This window comes from Myotis nattereri (genome assembly GCF_964212035.1).
Source record: "Myotis nattereri genome assembly, chromosome: 1".
In the NCBI taxonomy this organism is placed as follows: Eukaryota; Metazoa; Chordata; class Mammalia; order Chiroptera; family Vespertilionidae; genus Myotis; species Myotis nattereri.
The window spans coordinates 40962972-40980861 of NC_138075.1; the positions used below are offsets into that span (position 1 = coordinate 40962972).

The 17890-nt window shown below is 44.5% G+C and overlaps 1 protein-coding gene across 1 annotated transcript; it reads right to left on the minus strand.

Moving 5' to 3' along the window:
* Positions 1 to 2956: 2956 nt before the first annotated feature.
* On the minus strand, positions 2957 to 15422 carry PTGER2 (prostaglandin E receptor 2). Its single transcript, XM_081099407.1, has 2 exons — positions 14410 to 15422; positions 2957 to 4782 (listed from the first exon to the last, which is right to left on the minus strand). Exons 1-2 carry the CDS (start codon positions 15247 to 15249, stop codon positions 4540 to 4542), a joined length of 1083 nt encoding a protein of 360 aa, XP_080955533.1. The 5' UTR covers positions 15250 to 15422; the 3' UTR covers positions 2957 to 4539.
* Between the last annotated feature and the right edge of the window lie 2468 nt (positions 15423 to 17890).

Consider the following 17890-nt stretch of genomic DNA (forward strand, 5'->3'; position numbering starts at 1 on the left):
TTAGAAATAGCTATAAGCTATAGGGCTGTGGGCAGGGTAAACTGAAAGATGCTTTGGTCTGGTCCCCTTTCTCTGCCCTGATCATATTAACTGCCTCCCGAGTAGGAGAGATATACATGCTCAGCCTCAGAGAGCACCTAGCCAATGACCAATATTGTGGTAAAGAAACCTACAGTATTTTACTCCTTCCCATGCAGATGGGGCTGATTCCTATTCCCCAGGCGTGGGTATCTATTTGGAGTAAACGTCAGGAAGAGAGGCTGCCCATGTTGTGGTTTCACTTTTTGGGTTGGTATAACTAGAAAAAACAAAACAACAAAAAACAAAACAAAACAAACCATGAATTTTTAACCTACTTATGCTGGATATTCTCCATTTGTCCCTCTAAGTCTACTCTCCACCCATACTCCAGGCTTCATTACCCAGGTTCTTTGTACTGTCTGGATTAAGGTTGGGTTTGGCCAATGGGAGGAACAAGCAGACTAACAGAGAGTAGGAGGAGAGATCCTCCAGGAAGGTAGTCCCTTCATTTCCGCCCTGTGGTGGCAGCAACTGTGCTTCCCAGCTGAAGGCCATAGTTCCTGCTGGGTGGAACCTCCTACAGCTCTCACTGGTTTCCAGAAACTGCTCCTCCCTTGTGCCTCTGGCTTATGAGTGATAACAGCTGCAAGGTTTCCTTCCCTTTCCTTCTCTGTAAATATTCCTTTCATCCAACAGTCCTGAGTCACCCTTTTGAGTGTGTCATCTCCATCTGTTGGAATCCTCACTGATGTACTTGACTCTTGGCAGATTTTCACAAATGAAACACAAATATCACAGAATTAAACCACTCAAACGGACCTTTAATAGTACAGACATTGTACAGTAAATAAAAAAATATAATTCAAGGAAATTTACTTACAATAAAAAAATTACACAATCTACCAGAACAAAAACGAGTAACTTTCTGAAATAAAAAATGAATGCCCAATGCATGGCCTTGGCCCCCCTGTATAAGTTAGACTATAGCTTTGGGGAATTGCTAAAACAACATCTACTTCCATAGTGTATTTCACTCAGGCAATCAAATACTTTGTAAATTTAAAATCAAACAATTATAATGCTGTTAGTGATTGGAGGTATGTTATAAATGTGCCTTGGAGAGGAAATCCAATGGAGTTAAGTGTTTGATGAAGACAGAAAATAGCCATCAAATATTCAAGTTGCAACACCACCTGTATAAGAGGGCTTTGTAAGCCCATATATAGAAATCACTCATTTGCAGACAAGACTGCTTCTCTCTCTGTGAACGGCTTAAGTAGGGATTCTTCTCAGATTCAGAAAACCATTTGATTGGCTTAAACCACTACATTTGGAGAAGTGAAATAAATAAACCTCTGCTCAAGTGCTAGCGAACTGTCTTAGCCTGACTTTCTAAGTCATCAAATTCTAAACCTGACTACAGTGTTTTTTTTCTTGGTTCAAATCAGAAATGACATTACATTAACATGAGGACAATCTTTCTTTCTTTTTTTTAAATTTTTTTTTAAAAATATACTTTATTGATTTTACAGAGAGGAAGGGAGAGGGATAGAGAGTTAGAAACATCGATGGGAGAGAAACATTGATCAGCTGCCTCCTGCACACTTCCTACTGGGGATGTGCCTGCAACCAAGGTACATGACCTTGACCGGAATCGAACCTGGGACCTTTCAGTCCGCAGGCCGACGCTCTATCCACTGAGCCAAACCGGTCAGGGCAATCTTTCTTTCAATATGCATTGACAGGAGCAGGCAGGGGCGCTAACAGTTTAACTGAATTACACTGAGAATGTAATAATGTGGCTCGGCTTTGCCCTCCCTGCTGCTCAGGGCTTGCAGCCTCGGCCAGCATGGCGATTTGGGGTGGGTGCTGTTTCTAGAGCTTTGGTCTGTTTCTAGGTCTGATTCTGGGTTCAAACTCTCTGAGGTTCAGGTCTTCTGGAGAGGCTTTCTATAGCTTCTAAGCAAACTCGAGTCCCTACAGTATCTTTGGAGATTCGAGGCCACAATTTAGGACGAGAATTTCCCAGTTCTTTCCTGGGAAAGATGACCTGGGGGCACAGTGAACTGTCCAGCAATAATTCAGCTCAGAACAGACTGCTTTGGCCCGCTCTGGACACCTAAAGTTGGAGCTGGCATTTTGAGGTGAATATCCACTATACTTTCTTTCTCCCTTTTCATTCCACTGCCTGTCAAGGGCAAAGACTAAAATCTAGGTCTTCTTTCATCACAATTTGGTTCTTTAATATACCAGGCTAAGTTCAGTGTTTTTCATTTAACTTGAAAATGACTCAGTAAACCTAAACAAGTATGTCTGATGCGGTGGGATTTTAAAAAAAGAAATACCCACATATATCTAATCCTAGTAAATTTTTCTGTTGCCTTTAAATTACCATTCATAGTAGGTGAATGACTATTACATAGGATTTTTATCTTCAATTCCTTCTATGTATATATCAGTACAAATGAAATAGTCATTTAACAGTGCAAGAAACAGGAGTAAACTAGGAAATAAAGCTCTAGAGATCTACCAGTTCTTAAATAAATGGCTTAAACTGTTACATTTTGGGCTGCCAGAGTGAATTATTTTATTAATTATTAACATCACCACTAGTGATATTATGTCCAAGTTTGTTTTTTTTAAAAAAGTTATCAGGCATTATTCCAGATTTTTTTTGGGGGGGGGGGGTGAGGTGGGGTAAAGGAATGTAGTTAACATTTTCATTTGGAGGGGAAAAAGCCCATCTAATGAAAGAATTCAATCTTCCAGATTCAAAGTAACCTCAGAATTTTATGTTTAGGAATTACCCAGGAGCTTAATTAGTTCTACTTGGTAGACAGGGAAGATTTATTTACATGTGCAGATTTTAGTTAAGTTAAATTTTGCCTGGTTTGTTTAAATTAGTAGAAAAGCAAATCATTTATTTATTCTTTTTAAAATAAGAGCTGATTTGACATAGATTGTGTCAAATACACTGGTGCCTCGAATGGTTTGAAAAAAACTCCAAGTGATCATCTAGTTTGATAACTACTTATAGGAAATGTTTTTACGTAAGCAACTCAATGAGATTTTGGAAAAAACTAACATCCCTTTTTGTCTTTTTTATAACAGCTATCTTGTAATAACACTCACTAGAAAAAAAAAAAAGATGGTTCTAGTACTTGGAAGATCATGGTGGAAGGAAAAAAAAACCCTCTAGTACCAAATACTATATTGAATATTTTAAACTCTAATTTACAATGCAACCATACTTTAATAACCTGCCAAGTTAAATTTTTTTCTATTTTCATCTCATTGAAAAAATATTAATTCTATTCTAGCTATTAAATGTTATTTGGGAGGATTTAGCAAATACTATTTCATTTTTAAATTTTTATTTTATCGTTTATTTTTGTAACATTTCAGATGAGTTTACACAGTAACTAAGATATGATTAAACAGTGCAAATTCACTGAAATAGTTTGATGCTGAGTTTACACCAGGCCAAACATTTAGATGTAGAAATATATAAAGATATGACTCACTGACACAGGATTTCCTATTTAGTATTAGTTAACCATGTTTCCTGGATAAAAATATGGGCAGATGAATTTTGCTACACCACAATCATCTTATAAAGTAGATGTTAGTCATGGCCTCAACACCAGCGTTAAAAGGGTTCCAGTGTATCTGAAGAATTGACTAGATTTTTCAGTTTTTAACCCTAAATACGTGGCTTTAGACATAGCGACATATACTCTCCCCTGGAAATAGAATGAAGAGTATTAATCAGAATCAACTCTCTTACTAGTCTATTATTTCTTGGAAAATTCCTAACATTTCCTTAATTACTCTTGGACATTATAAAATAAATAATCTGATACTTTGACACACAGCTTCCGGTGGACCAGGGAAAAAACCGACATTAACCGACTGAGTCTATTCTTCTACTAGTAACACCGCAGTGAGGAGAGGGCGCTCCCCCCACACCCCTCGCAACACACACACGCATTATACTACAAAGTGCCTATGGTTCGCACACACATTGTCCAAAGAAAGGGTTTGTTAAGCAATCACAGAACATGAGGCTTGGTTGCTCCCACATATCCACTTCCTAGAAAACACATATGAAGTTTTACCTGGTCTGACTGTGCACTGTATGTTTTTAACAGTAGTAACACAGAAGAGTAAAATGGAAAACACACAGTAACTCAGGTTTTAAACAGATTACAAACCACATGCTTTCTCATTCAACAGGAAATCTTAAATCAAAAGGCAACCGATCTTTAATGCAGTTGGTTGGTCCTCTAGAGGCCATTGTAACTAACATGCTCACAGAGGGTGGATTTCCATAGCGCTTCCTGACACCTTCCAGGAAGTGCTTGTTAGCTCCTCAGCAGCCTAAACCACTGCTGAAATGTTGATTTCCTCTGTCTTATTAGGGGTAGCTTCATTTTGTTTACAAACTACTTTTCTCATTTCTCCAAGGAACCATTTCAGAATGATCTTCCAGATGCTGGCTAACTAAGCACTTGTTAGCTATTGTCCACAAAGGTCAGTGTGTTTACTGGCATTTGACCGTGTAGAACAGGAAGTTTCTGTTGCATCTTGTGTTCTTAATGAAGCCCGACAACAGAGGACCGAACGCATTAGTCTCAGAACAGGGGGCCTCAGGATGGCAAAGACCCAAGGGTTGATGATCGGATTGGCTGATAAAAATCTAAGTGCTTGGAGGTCCCACTTTTCTTTTCGGGAAGAGATTTCATTCATATATGCAAAAATCTGTAAGAAGCAAAAGGGGAAAATGATGTTAGTTTTACATGATCGCCTTAGACAGGTTTAGACCATATGCAATTTCTTCAGACTTAAAACAAAACCTGTTGTGTGTGTGGTGGTGGTGGTGGTGAAAGGTGGATAGCAAATTCTCACTCTTGTTCCGTAGGTTTATGCCTTTCAAAAACCCTGAAACAGAAGTATTGTCTCCTTTTGGCGGATGAGGAAGTGAACTTCAGGAAAGTTAATATCAACATGTTACATTCACTTCCAGATAATCTGATTTGATGATCACAATTCAGCGCGAGAGGAAACACAACAGAGCATGGATTCTGGCCTCTGGGCTGCCTGGTTTGAACCCGGGTTCCATATATAGCTTTGGGACCAGAAGTAAAATTCTAACCTCTTTGTGCCTCAGTGACATCTGTATAGAATAGGTGGTAATAGCAACAATACCCACTGCTTAGCTGGGAAGAGGATAGGAAGTAATATGTATAAGCTGTGTAAAATAGTGCTCACTTACTAAGGGCCCCACAGTGTTAGCTATTCTCTCCATTTCACCAACGAGGACCCCGAGGTGCAGAGAAGTTCGGCGACTCGCCCAAGTACCCAGGGCTGTTTGGTGGTGGAGTCAAGACACAAGTGCCAGCTCCCTTGGCACCGGTGCTTTGCTCACCATGTGCTCCATCCAGGTCGCCGATGTTACAGCAAAGGTCTTCAGAGCAACGTCTTAAACACTGAGAGGCTGACCCATCTTTACATGTGGGCCAATGTTTTCATGCTGGGACACAGCTCTCGTTGGATGTCTTAGATGTTTAGGGAGCAACACAACTTTTTGGTCAGATTAAAAGGAACGGAACTGTACGTGCAGGATAAAGATCAAACACTCCCACACAGCGTACAGAAAAGAGGAAAACAGATGTAAATCACACCCAGTCATTTAAAACCACTTGATAATGTCCCAGTGACTTTCTTGCTAACGGGAGCCCACGAGTTAGAAAGCTATTCCTGCTTTCTTCCACTCTCCTTCACCAGAGGAAGGAATGTTTTATTTCCTTCTCTCCTGCTTACGCTGTAGGCATCTGACGAATGGATATACAAAGCAAATTGCAGGGAGGGGGAAGAGTGGTCCTGTTCGAGTTGCTTATGTTAGGACAATGGCAGGAAGGTTTGGCAGCCACAGGTGTTTATGCCAGAGAATCTTGGCATAAGGAATGGAGAAAAGGCTTGGCAGATGAGTAAGGAAAAAGAAGACTGATGGTGGATTCCCTGATTATAGAGAGAAGAGAAAGTCAGGTGGGGATATGCAATGAGGCAATAATTTCTTTGGCAGCTGAATTATTTTGGATGAGAAATATACATGACTTATATGGTGTCTTTAAGGAGTGATTTTGGAGTTTAGAAATTCAGGATAACAGTGTATGTAAATCTGGTAGATTAAGAGATATTAGTCACCATACCCACACACACGAGCACTCAGTAGCAGAAAAGTCTGAGTTTATAAGCCAGTGTGGCCACAGACTTTGGCAACACCGCACTGGCTAGCAGATGGGCAGTGTGAGGAGGACCTGGCATTCTAGTGTCACGGCTTCATGCGTGAAGATGAGTCAGGTTTTCAGTTCCTGGTCTCCTTGGAGTATGACAGAGCGATGAGAAGTGAGAAATGGTTTTACACTATGAAGTAATTCTGTACTATTTGTTTCAATTTCATCCACTATGCAAATTGTTAAAAATGCTTAAAATTCGCTTTTCAGGAGCTGGCCAATATTTTGCAGAAGACAATTTCTTGTTTTACTCTTGGAAAAGAGATATACTAGTACTTTAGCATCCCTTAAAGTTCTTGATGTAAGAGGTCTTCTCCGACCTCTGCATTTTTAAAAAATTTGGTTCTTGTCTTTTGTCTAGAGTTCACCATTTTTGATCTTATGGATCCCGGTTTATTATTATTATCATTATAAAATGTATGTAACAAAATTTACCATTTTCACCATTTTCGAGTGTACAATTCAGTGTCATTAAGTGCATTCACATTGTTGTGCAACTGTATTATATTTTTCATTTTCTGTACATTATGATGTTTTGACATCCTACAAAGCTTTCTGGCTGGGAGAGACTGCCCCTTCAGGGATGGTCAATTCTTAGAGATAGCCAAGGGCTCACCTGGGAGCAATCCTTCGATAGACAACTAACCAATCCAGAGCCCCTCTGCCTTAATCCTCCCAGGGCCCAGTACCAGGCAACTAGGGGCCAGTCCTGCAGCCTAGAGCCCGCTGAAATGATTCCAATAGCCAGTCCTACACTGGCCACCCCGCCCTGCCTCGCCTTTTCCTCGGGAACTCCAATGAAGGCCGCGCCCAGGCTCCCCCAGCTCCTGCTCCTGCCTCCTGACTTGCACTAATACTTTCCCATGTGATCCTTGGTGTTGTTCAGTCCTTCCTGTTTCTAGGCCCTGTGAGTACAATCAACTTTGTTCTCTTGTCTTCTCTCGTGGCCACACTTGACTGTCAATCACATAAAAGAACAGAACAGCAACCATCACCACCATCCATTTCTAGAACTCTTTTCATCTTCCCAAACTGAAACTACCCATTCAACAATAATTCCCCATTCCCCTTCCCCTCCAGCCAATCCTACGTTTTAATTAAAGGCTGACACATTGCATAGGAGTCAATTAATTATCACCTTTCAGTGCTATTTTGCTTCAGAGGCTGGTAGAATTTATACATATTTTTGCACATACTACTAATAAATTTGCTATAAGAACAATACCAAGTGCTAATGTAAATGAGTCAAGAGAATTTTAATTCCTTAGGATAGGTCTCTCTACTAGGCTTTATTAAGACTATGATGCCTACAAAGCTGCACGGAGAAAATAAGTGGGTTTTGTTTGTTTGTTTGTTTCATCTTTTATAGTATCCTTGCATCCTCCCGTGGAAAACTTCATCTTGGCACTGACTGGATACTGTTTGTTTGAGCTACTTTCCTACCATCAATACAACCACATAGTGGGTTCAGAATTTTAGAGCAAATGGGAACTTTATCTGGCTGAAATTACCCAAGGAGTGTTAAAAATATTCTGATGGCTTGCTCCCTCCTTCAGAGACTCTGATCAATTAAATCTGGGCTGTAATGTGAATATCTATCCTGGTGTTAGTCCCCTCTCCCCCATAGGATTCTAATGTGCAGCCAAGGTTGAGAACCCTGTTTTAGAACCTTACCTAACACCAGAAATAAAAACAGAAGACCCGCTTTGCCTGGCCAATCAAACAAATGACTTGAAGCTTCCTGAATTCCTGGTCTTCAACATACAATCTAATTTTCCTTTGGAATCCTATGGATATAGCAGTTAATATGTACTGAATACCTACCTGTGCCAGGCATGATGCTAAGTCTTATTCTATTTAGTCCTTACAGGGACCTGCAAAACGTTATTACTCCCTTTTAGTAAGGAGGAAACCAAGGCTTAGAAGATTACTTACTTTGTCCCGAATCACACTCCAGGTAAGTGGGAAAGCCCTGAAGTCATGTTCAAGCAGTGGGCCCCAAATTTTTCTTTTAGCCACTACTCTGTTGCCAGTCTGTGACGTAGGGACTCATATAACATCTACCAGGGACTGACTGAATTGTAGGTTTGTCGGACACCTCTTTTTGAAAGGTGGTACAGAGGTGTATGGGTGTCACTGTTAAGAACCATGGCTGTATCTAAGTAGCTACATGGCTTTCTTTGGGTGCTTTTCTTTCCCCCACTTTCTACAGCTAAATTGCAGGCAGAGATGGTTACATATTTATCTGCCTTGTGAAGACATTAGTGAGTGTCCTGGCTTTAGGCTTTGCATAATTCATTCTTTAAAAAAAAATTCACGGGGAGGTTATTTTTCAGGTATTTGATATTTTAAAGAAACCCCTCCCCCAAATCATAGGTGCTTTGTGGTAGAGGGATCAGGAGCCCATTTCCTTTCAGAAGGAAAGACAGGGGCATGGATGTGGCTCCAGTGTCCCCTGCCTTGTGCTCCAGGTGATCCCAGCGCCAGACACAAAGGCGAGTTAATGCTAAGGTTGGGAGCCCTGGGCCTGTGTGTTCCAGGGTGGTGACTCCAAACCCTGCGAGAATGTTGGACTCTATGAACCATCCACCCAGAACTCAGATAAACATAAGCTTTTGCAAGTGATTTCCAAGTGACCTGTGCCCTGACCATGGAGTGCAGGTGTACAGGAAGTGTCAGCCTTTCCCAAATGCACTTTCCCTCGGCCCGGCCCGGCACACATAGGCAACTGCAGAAGTCTTAAGTCTGGTTTTCTGTTAGAGTGGGTGCAATTTCAGGGAGCGGAACAGTTTGAGAAAAATGAATCCTGGTACACCTTGATGTAATTTGAGACACTTAAAAATTTTAGTCAAAATGAGGATGGGAAGTGGTGATCAGAAATTTCAAAACAGAAGCCAGGGAAACTAAGCAGACCAGGTTGCAAGTTCACTGGGCCTTTAGGCGGAAAGAGACTTGTTGATTGCCTTCCTGAAACACTGTGTCTCCATAGATCAACCACACACCATTTCTACTCTTCCCCCCCCCCCCTCCCGTTAGCTTAATACTGTGATGGGCTCTTGAAATGTCAAAAAAAGAAATATACCATCCCTAAAAGCTGTTTTTCTGTCAGTTGAGATCTTAATAATATGAAACAGTGATGATTAACTCAACCAAGGGTGGAGACATAACACACGACTTCCCTTTTGGAAAAAGGGCTATGGTTCTTGCTGTCTACATTTTAAAAACTCGGTGTAATTGGGCTTTTATTCACAACCACCATTTCATAATATCAACGTGCAAAGGAAACGACACCGAGTGAGAACACTCATATAGGAAAACTTTCTTCTCTCAGAAAGTAATGTGTATTAAAACTATTTCAGCAATCCCCAAACACATCACTAATGATGCACAAATATTAAGTTACATGGATATTAACTTAAAATATCACCCAGCAAAATTCATTGGGGTTGCGCAGAGAGATTTCTGGATTGCTCTTTCATTCCTACTAGAATTGTGATACTTTCCGTGTATGTAACTGACCAGTTTCATAACCCCCATTGATGTCATAAAGAGTACCAGGAATGACCAGGAAACTCCAAACGCCAGTATTGTTTACTTGAAATTTGTTCTATATCACAAAGATCAGATTTCCACAAATCAGTATTACCTGGAAATTATAGCCCTAAAGAATTTCTAAAGATGAAGACACTTTTAGAATGAGGTGATGGTTCACTCTTGAAATTTTAGAACTGAATAAAATGCATAAGCGCTTTATCCTCATGGCATGTGGAAAACAGTTTAAAATGACAGAAGCTAAGCCAGGTATTAGTAAAGTAGTGAGAGAGTGGCTTGATGTAGTTGGGAATGAGGACACAAACAGTATGTGAGGCAAGAATGGAGTCTGATATATTTCCTGAATTCTGTTCCATTTCATGAAGAAAGTTTCTATTTGTCTCTGAAATGATGACAACAGCTGATTAACATAAGGAGGAATTTATTAATTTATACAATATCCCTTTAGTACATAAACAGTTTAGTTTTGGAATATGTTGTTGGTCCCATTAAGGATTTCATACTGAACAACGAAAATAATGTCATTTCCTAAACAACACGTGCCTTTTTTTAAAAAAAAAAATCAGTTAAGAAATGTTTTATGGTGCCAATGGAAGGCTTTACGTGAGAGGTAATCTGAATGTTTCCTATTTAGAGCAGCATTTACATTATCCAATCTCCTTACACCTCAGTCTCAGCCTTTTAATTCGCAGGTCTGTGGAGAAGAAAAAAGGAACCACGCACACCTGGCCCAGCTCACGCCCTGTGATCAGACATGGAGAAAAGGGTCTTTGCCATTTTACTTCTAAAGCTAGTAAGTTGGAATTAAGAGGCAAAGTGGTCTTGATATTTATAACATCTTCGCAATTTCTCTTTGAAATTTTGGACTGATTTTCTCATATGGTACCCCTGAAATGAGCAATTTCCCGCTGATAGGATTGTGGTTAAAGCATAAACTCTGTGCTTAAACTGCCTGGCTTTGAACCCTGGCTCCAACACTCCCCAGCTGTGGGTGGGAAACGGGAATAATACTACCTATTTACAGGTTGTTATGAAGATAATGGGTTAGTGTATGTAAAAATTAGTGCTTAAAAATGTTAGCCATTTTGCTGTTGATGATGATAATGATTTTTGAGGTCGAGCTTGACTTCATCACCGGGCTCTGGGTATTTTACATTTTGATAGATGTACTTCCCATACTTTGGAAGTCTAGACTGACAGCCTTGGAGGAAGCAGTAATTCTGACCTGCCCACATCTTGGGACCATGACATCAGTAGTTACAGGTTTCCTAAATCCCCACTCTCCTCCTTCCCCTACTCCTAAAGTGCTCACATAAGCAGGTGTCCCAGTGGGCAGACAGCTGTGAATTCTCCTTCTTGCTGGGGCCACTTATAAGGGACATAGAAAGCTGCTCTGGTAGGAACAGGCAAAGAGAGGGTAAATTGCCAGTATTTTCTGGGATGCAAGGAAGCAAATTAGTGGGAATAGCTCATTAATAATTATTTTACCTTGATTACATTTTAAATTGATAATACTTGGTATAAAATGAGTTAAAGAAAATATATTGATTAAAATGAATATCTGTTTCTTTTTATTTTTTGTTGTGTGACTACTAGAAAGTTTTAAATTGTACATGTGGCTCACATTTGTGGCTCATGAGCGCATGTGCTCTGGGAGAGGAACACGAGAATGGCCAGACGTAACCACAAGCCTTTGCCTTGTCTAACAGTGTCCCCAGGTAGGATGTGTGGAAATGATTCCTGCCCCAGGTGGGAGACTGGTGTAGGCCATTTCCGACCACAGTCTCAGTGTGGGCCAATAAACTAAAAGGATAAGGGGGGAAAGTGTCCCGAGGGGCACATGATGGGCATTTTGAAACAACAGAATGTATGCACCAAACTGTAGCCATGAGTTGTGAATTATCAGATAAGCCCCTCCAAGAAATAAATTGGGATAGTGTAACATTTTTATAAGGGTTAAAGTGCTGTGTAAATGAAGGAACTAATAAGTACCAAGAATCTACTGACAAAATCATCTTCATCTAGCTCCTCCCAAGCCATAAACAGGCAATCCTAATAAAAACACAGCTGCAAAGCAACTCCTACTCCCCATTCCTTCTAACCAGACTTTTAGCGCCAAGCCCCTTCCATGTAGCAACTCTGGATGAGCCCCTGGCTTAATATTAAATGAAGGGGTGGGGGGACATATATATATTCATATATATTCAAGTATATAAAATTGCATATATTTGGAAAGAAACATGTGGCGATGATGGAGTCCTCATGATGAAAGGCAAATTTACTTAAAAACAGGGGAACTATTGAAAATCATTGCCTTTGTTTTGAAAAATAGTTTATGCAGTAGGTCAGTCCTGCTCAGAGGGGAGACCCTTTCCTCCTGCTCTCTTCCTCTACCGGGCTTAGGAAAGGAAAGAACCATCCTTTCACACATTTCTGATTCCCTCTGAGCCCATTCCCAGGCTACTGAAGTAGCTGAGGGTCAGGAATATTTTTATATACATACTCACGAATAATAAATAAAATTCCAAGAACGGATATCCTAAGGCCCACCTATCCAAGACAGGCATTCCCCAATTCAGAGCTGATTTATGTCTCCCAGGTTGAATTCTAAGCTATTTAATGGAACTTGAAATGCTTTCTTTCATCGATACTTATTCTGCATCCTATTCCCAATCCTAAAAAGTTGATTTAGTTCCTAACATAATCTATAGGTTTTATCAGTAAAACATAACAAACCCATAGAAGCCATGTTGGTTTCTACATCATCGCATTTCTGTGGCACAGACTTCCCTGCTGTGGGTGGGATGGGAACTGCAGCCACCCACAGTCCTGCTTCATTTGATAACAGGGTACATTTCACATACTCCACCTCACTCCCTTCAAAGTGTACCTTACTGACCAGCTTCTGCCCTGACAAAGGATGGGGTAGCAGTGAGGACGGTGAGGACCAGGGAGAAGAGAATATAGCTAGGAGAGGGAGTTAATTTGGGGCAGGGAAGGGTCATATCCGGGCTTTTAGAACCCTGTGTCCTTTCCCACCCCTGAAGATGAGCGTATGGAGATAATAAAAAACAGTGATGACGGTGGGAAGTAGGATAAAGTTACTTCTTCAGCTTCTACAGTTCAGACCAGCTAATGGCAGGCATGGCCCGTCTCTTTCTTTCCTCCAAGATGGTGGCAGGTGGGAGTCACTGACAACTATGTACTCCCTGCAGGGTCAGTCTTATTCTTCTGAAGATTAGGAAGTGGAGCTGCCTGAACTTGCAGTTTCCATTCCTGTGTAAGAGGCCAGCCCGCGCTCAGACACATCCCAGGCTCTGTACACCTTGGAGCAGTGGTTCTCAACCTTCCTAATGCCGCGACCCTTTAATATAGTTCCTCATGTTGTGACCCAACCATAAAATTATTTTCGTTTGCTACTTCATAACTGTAATTTTGCTACTGTTATAAATTGTAATGTAAATGTCTGATATGCAGGATATATTTAGGCGACCCCTGTGAAAGGGTCGTTCGACCCCCAAAGGGGTCGCGACCCACAGGTTGAGAACCGCTGCCTTGGAGGCTCAAACTCACAGCATCAAGGAACGCACTGCTGAGGTTGCCCAGACCAGGACAACACCCACCCGGTACCTAGGCTCTTTTCTTTCAGCTCTCCAGACAGGCTCTGGCCTGCCGGGTCATGGCAAGTGCTGGACGTGCCTACCTCTCCCATCCCTGAGATGGCCCAGCCATTCCTGCTGCGGCGCTGTGCCAGATGCGCACCTGTGTGTATTTCTGAGCGTGATGTCAAGAAGATGTTTTGTAAGAGTGCAAATGCCCCCTCTGGAGGGATCCCAGCGCTTAGCAAGGGGCTCCTTAGCAACCAGTTTTTCCTCTAACGACCATTTCAGACGTATTGTGAGTGTTCATGGCCACGAAGAGTTATGCTACCCATATGTAAATTGGGAAACCTGTACACTGGGGGGAGGGGTTGGGGAGGGGATGTTGTTGAACTCTTCGAACAAACAATGACTGCTCTGAAGCTCTGCAACAGGGACCCTTCTCACCCGGGGCCATTCTCCATGGCGGCTGGAATGCTATGGGTTGGGTACTGTTGCCCTGGGAGAAACAGCAGGCAAAGTATAGAGAACTAGCACCAGTGTGCAGATCGGGCCGAGGAGGCAAACTGCCGCTCAGAGAGGTCAGATGCAATTGCCAATCATTCAGAGGTGGAAGGGGGCGAGCCAGGCTAGCAGTGGCTGGAGAGAGACACTGTAAGGGGCCTTCGATTCGAGGATGAGGAGTGTGGCGGGCTTAGTGAGTGGGACTGTATTACTGTCTGAGAAACCCTGGCCGAGGGAGGCCCTTGCACCAGGATTAGGGAGGGGTGGAAGTGGGGTAAAGGTGAGAAGCGACAGGGGAAGTTTACAGACCTTTACACATGAGGGCACATTTTCACAGTGTTACAAAAGTGTGCGTGGCGGTGGAAAAGTGGGAGTGAGAGGGAGAGCATGAGAAGGCTGCGCAGAGCTGGGCTGTGGAAACGGAGTGAGTGACTTACCGTGAAAGGCAAGGAGCAGACGGCGAAGGTGATGGTCATAATCGCGAGGAGAATGAGATGGTCCGTCTCCTCCGCCACCGACACCCTTTCCCCTCTCCTGCGGGTGGCAGGGCCCCGGCCGCTGCCCAGGGTGGGTCCGCAGCGGCCTCTCCGGCCCCGGCGGTGCATGCGGATGAGGTTGAGCATGACGCTGAAGTTGCAGGCGAGCACCGCGAGGATGAGGAGCAGCAGCAGCGTGGCGTAGAGCTGCAGGTACACCGTGCGCCCGTGCCGGATGAAGCACCAGGTCCCGGGGCAGTACTGGACGTACTGCCCGTAGTTCAGCAGGGGCAGAGAGCAGAAGAGCAGGGAGACGGCGTAGATGGCGGGCAGCACGGCCACGCCGCGGCGGCGCTTGATGTGGCGCTGGTAGAAGTAGGGGTGCCCGATGGCCAGGTAGCGCTCCAGGGCCATGGCGAAGAGCATGAGCATCGTGGCCAGGCTGAAGAAGGTCATGGAGAAGGCGAAGTAGTTGCACGCGCGGCCCTCGGGGGCCAGGGCTACCAGGGTCTGGTTCCGCGCGTACGAAGCCAGCACCACGGGGCTGATGAGGCAGGTGCCCAGCAGGTCGGTGAGCACCAGCTCGGTCACCAGCACGTGGAACAAGGAGATGAAGTTCCCGCGGCAGGCACTGCGCCCCGCGTCTCCCCGCCAGCGGCGCGCCAGCAGCGCCAGCGCGATGAGGTTCCCCAGCACCCCGGCCGTGAACATCACGGAGCTGATGGCCGGGCTCCCGCCCGAGGGGAGCCACTGCCGAGTCTCGCAGTCCTCGGGCCGGGAGTCATTGGAGGTATTGCCCATGGCGGGGTGCCGGGAGCAGAGACGTGTCCTCCTCTCCCGGCTGGCACCTGGGACTGGGAGGAGGAGGGTCTGGCCGCTGGAGCGCTCCGGGACCCAGAGGGAAAGAGGGAGGGATCGAAAGCCAGAGCCCCCTTCCGGCGCCCCGCGCGCACCGAGGGCAGGCTCGGTCCGGGCCGCCCGCAGCTGCCGCGGAGGCCCCTCGGCTGCAGCATCCGGGCGGTGCTGGAGGCTCCGCCGACCCGCGCCCACCGCGCCCTCCGCGCGCGGAGGGGGCGCGAAGGGGGCCGCCGCCTTCTCCTCCGTGCCGCCGGGGGCGTGCTGGGTGCGGTGTTACGCGCGTCCCGGTCCAGGCGCCCGCGAACTGACCAGAGGCACCGCGAGCCCCACAGGGCGCCGGCGGGGAGCGGGTGGGGAGAGGGGTCCGGGCACCGGCCGGGCGCGGCGCCGGGCAGAGGCGCGCGGGCTGCGGGCGTCCGGGAGCTGCTTGCGGCCGGCGGGAGCCGTGCTCCCTGGGAGTCTGGTGCTCGACCGACCCCCGCTAGGAAGCTTTCAGCCCCCGCGGAGGGCTCGAAGGCAGCCACGGGAAAGCAACGCGACTCACCAAACAATGGAGAAGTTAGGAAGACCCAGTCCCATGACGTTAAAAAGAAGGGAACAGCAGACACTTAAGACAGCTTGCAGTAAGACCAATATGTTCTTATTTCCTTTTTTTTTTTTAAACATTCTCAGGAAGATACACTAAGAGGGCGGGACCAGAATTGAGAGGAAGTGAAAAGCAAGTTTGTCCATCCAAGGAACATCCCAGACATGCTACTGAGCTGCCTGTTGCACTGTTGCTTTTATTCGGTTGCCAGCATTTCACCTTTTCCTATGTCAACACCATAACGGATAACCACTGGTTTAAGCAACCATTTTTAATTTTTTTTTTTTTTTACGAAAGGAAAAACACACACAGTGTTCCTTATACTTGTGTACAATTGTGTTTGTGAACACAGCTTTAAATTACTGCACATTGTTCTCTACTCAAACTCCACCTTGAAAGAAAAGGTTGTTCAGCCATTAATTGTTTCGCAGTTACCTTGGCCTACTCGGCAAAACCCAATCCTGGTGAAGTCTATTGGTGAAGTGGTCAGTTTAAAACTCAAGCTGACGGCCGTGACTGGTTTGGCTCAGTGGATAGAGCGTCGGCCTGTGGACTGAAAGGTCCCGGGTTCGGGTTCGATGCCCCTCAAGGGCATGTACCTTGGTTGTGGCCACATCCCCAGTGGGAGGTGTGCAGGAGGCAGCTGATCAATGTTTCTAACTCTCTATCCCTCTCCCTTCCTCTCTGTAAAAAATCAATAAAATATGTATTTTTTTAAAAAAGTCAAGCTGACAAAAATGGTTGCTTACCCTCTATTGCCATAATTGCAGAGTTGTGAAAATTGGCTGATGTTTAAAACAAAAGAAATCCAGTTCGACAGACAACATGGGTAATTATATTCTTTTTTTTTAATCCTCACCATAGGGTATTTTTCCATTGATTTTTAGAGAGTGGAAGAGAAAGGGCAAGACAGAGAGAAATCGATTAGTTACCTCCCTCACAAGCCCTGTCTTTGACCAGAATCAAAGCAGGACCTTTTGGTCCTCAGGCCTACGCTCTATCCACTAAGCCAAACTGGCCAGGGTGGTAATTATCCCATATAATAAAAGCTTAGATTGCAAATTGTCCCCCCACTGGAATTCTTCTGGGAGTTAGACCAGGGGGCTGGCCAGCCTGGGGAAGGGAGAGAGACCCCAGCCGCAGCTGGCAGCAGCTAGGAACCCTACCAGTGCACGAATTTTGTGCACTGGGCCTCTAGTATTCTATAAGGAAGGTCACATTCATTGGGGGAAGGGAGGAGGACAGAAAGGTGGAATGCTCAGCATAGGAAACTGACAAGGGGGAAAAAATTCTTCATTTTGGAACAAAGGGAAAGATTGCCTGCTGAAGAGCACACCTTACTAGAGCCTACTTGCTCTCCATGAGTATTTTAGCTCACCTTGATAATTCTGGCCTGGTGATTGGAATGGGGTGGGATTCCCACCAGGTCAAACGAAGTGGGTTCTATTTTTCTCATATAAGGTGTTTGACAATGGCAGGTTGGTGGGCCTCTGGAACTCTTCCCTCCAGACCTCTCTGGGATTTGGGGGGTACAGAGCCACATTACCTAGGAACCCCCTGTGTTAACATCTAAAGTCTCTTGTTCACCGTCCCTCCTTCACAGCCTGTGGAAGATGTGGGGGAAGATGTGGTGCAGCTTTGCTCTTCCTTTAGGCCTGTTCTCCTCTAGGCCGAGTCCTTCAGGTCATAAGCCAAGAGTTGATGGCTTTGTTCTGTTCCGTTGTCCCTTCTCTGAGGCTGTAGGTGTAGAACGCCCCTGCTGCTGCTAAAACCAGGGAAAGGTCTGGAGTATCAGGAAGTACTGGGCGAAAACATAGGTTAGTATCTCAGATTAGTATCCTGCCCCTTTGCATTCATGTAGGCTTGTGTATGTGGATTCAAGGCTTCGGGGGCTTTATTACAGCCTCACAGGATTATTTGGGAAGCAGCTTGATAAAGCCTTTGCAAAACCCCGAGTCAATAAAATGTGTTTTCCAAATGGATGTACGAGTACAACAG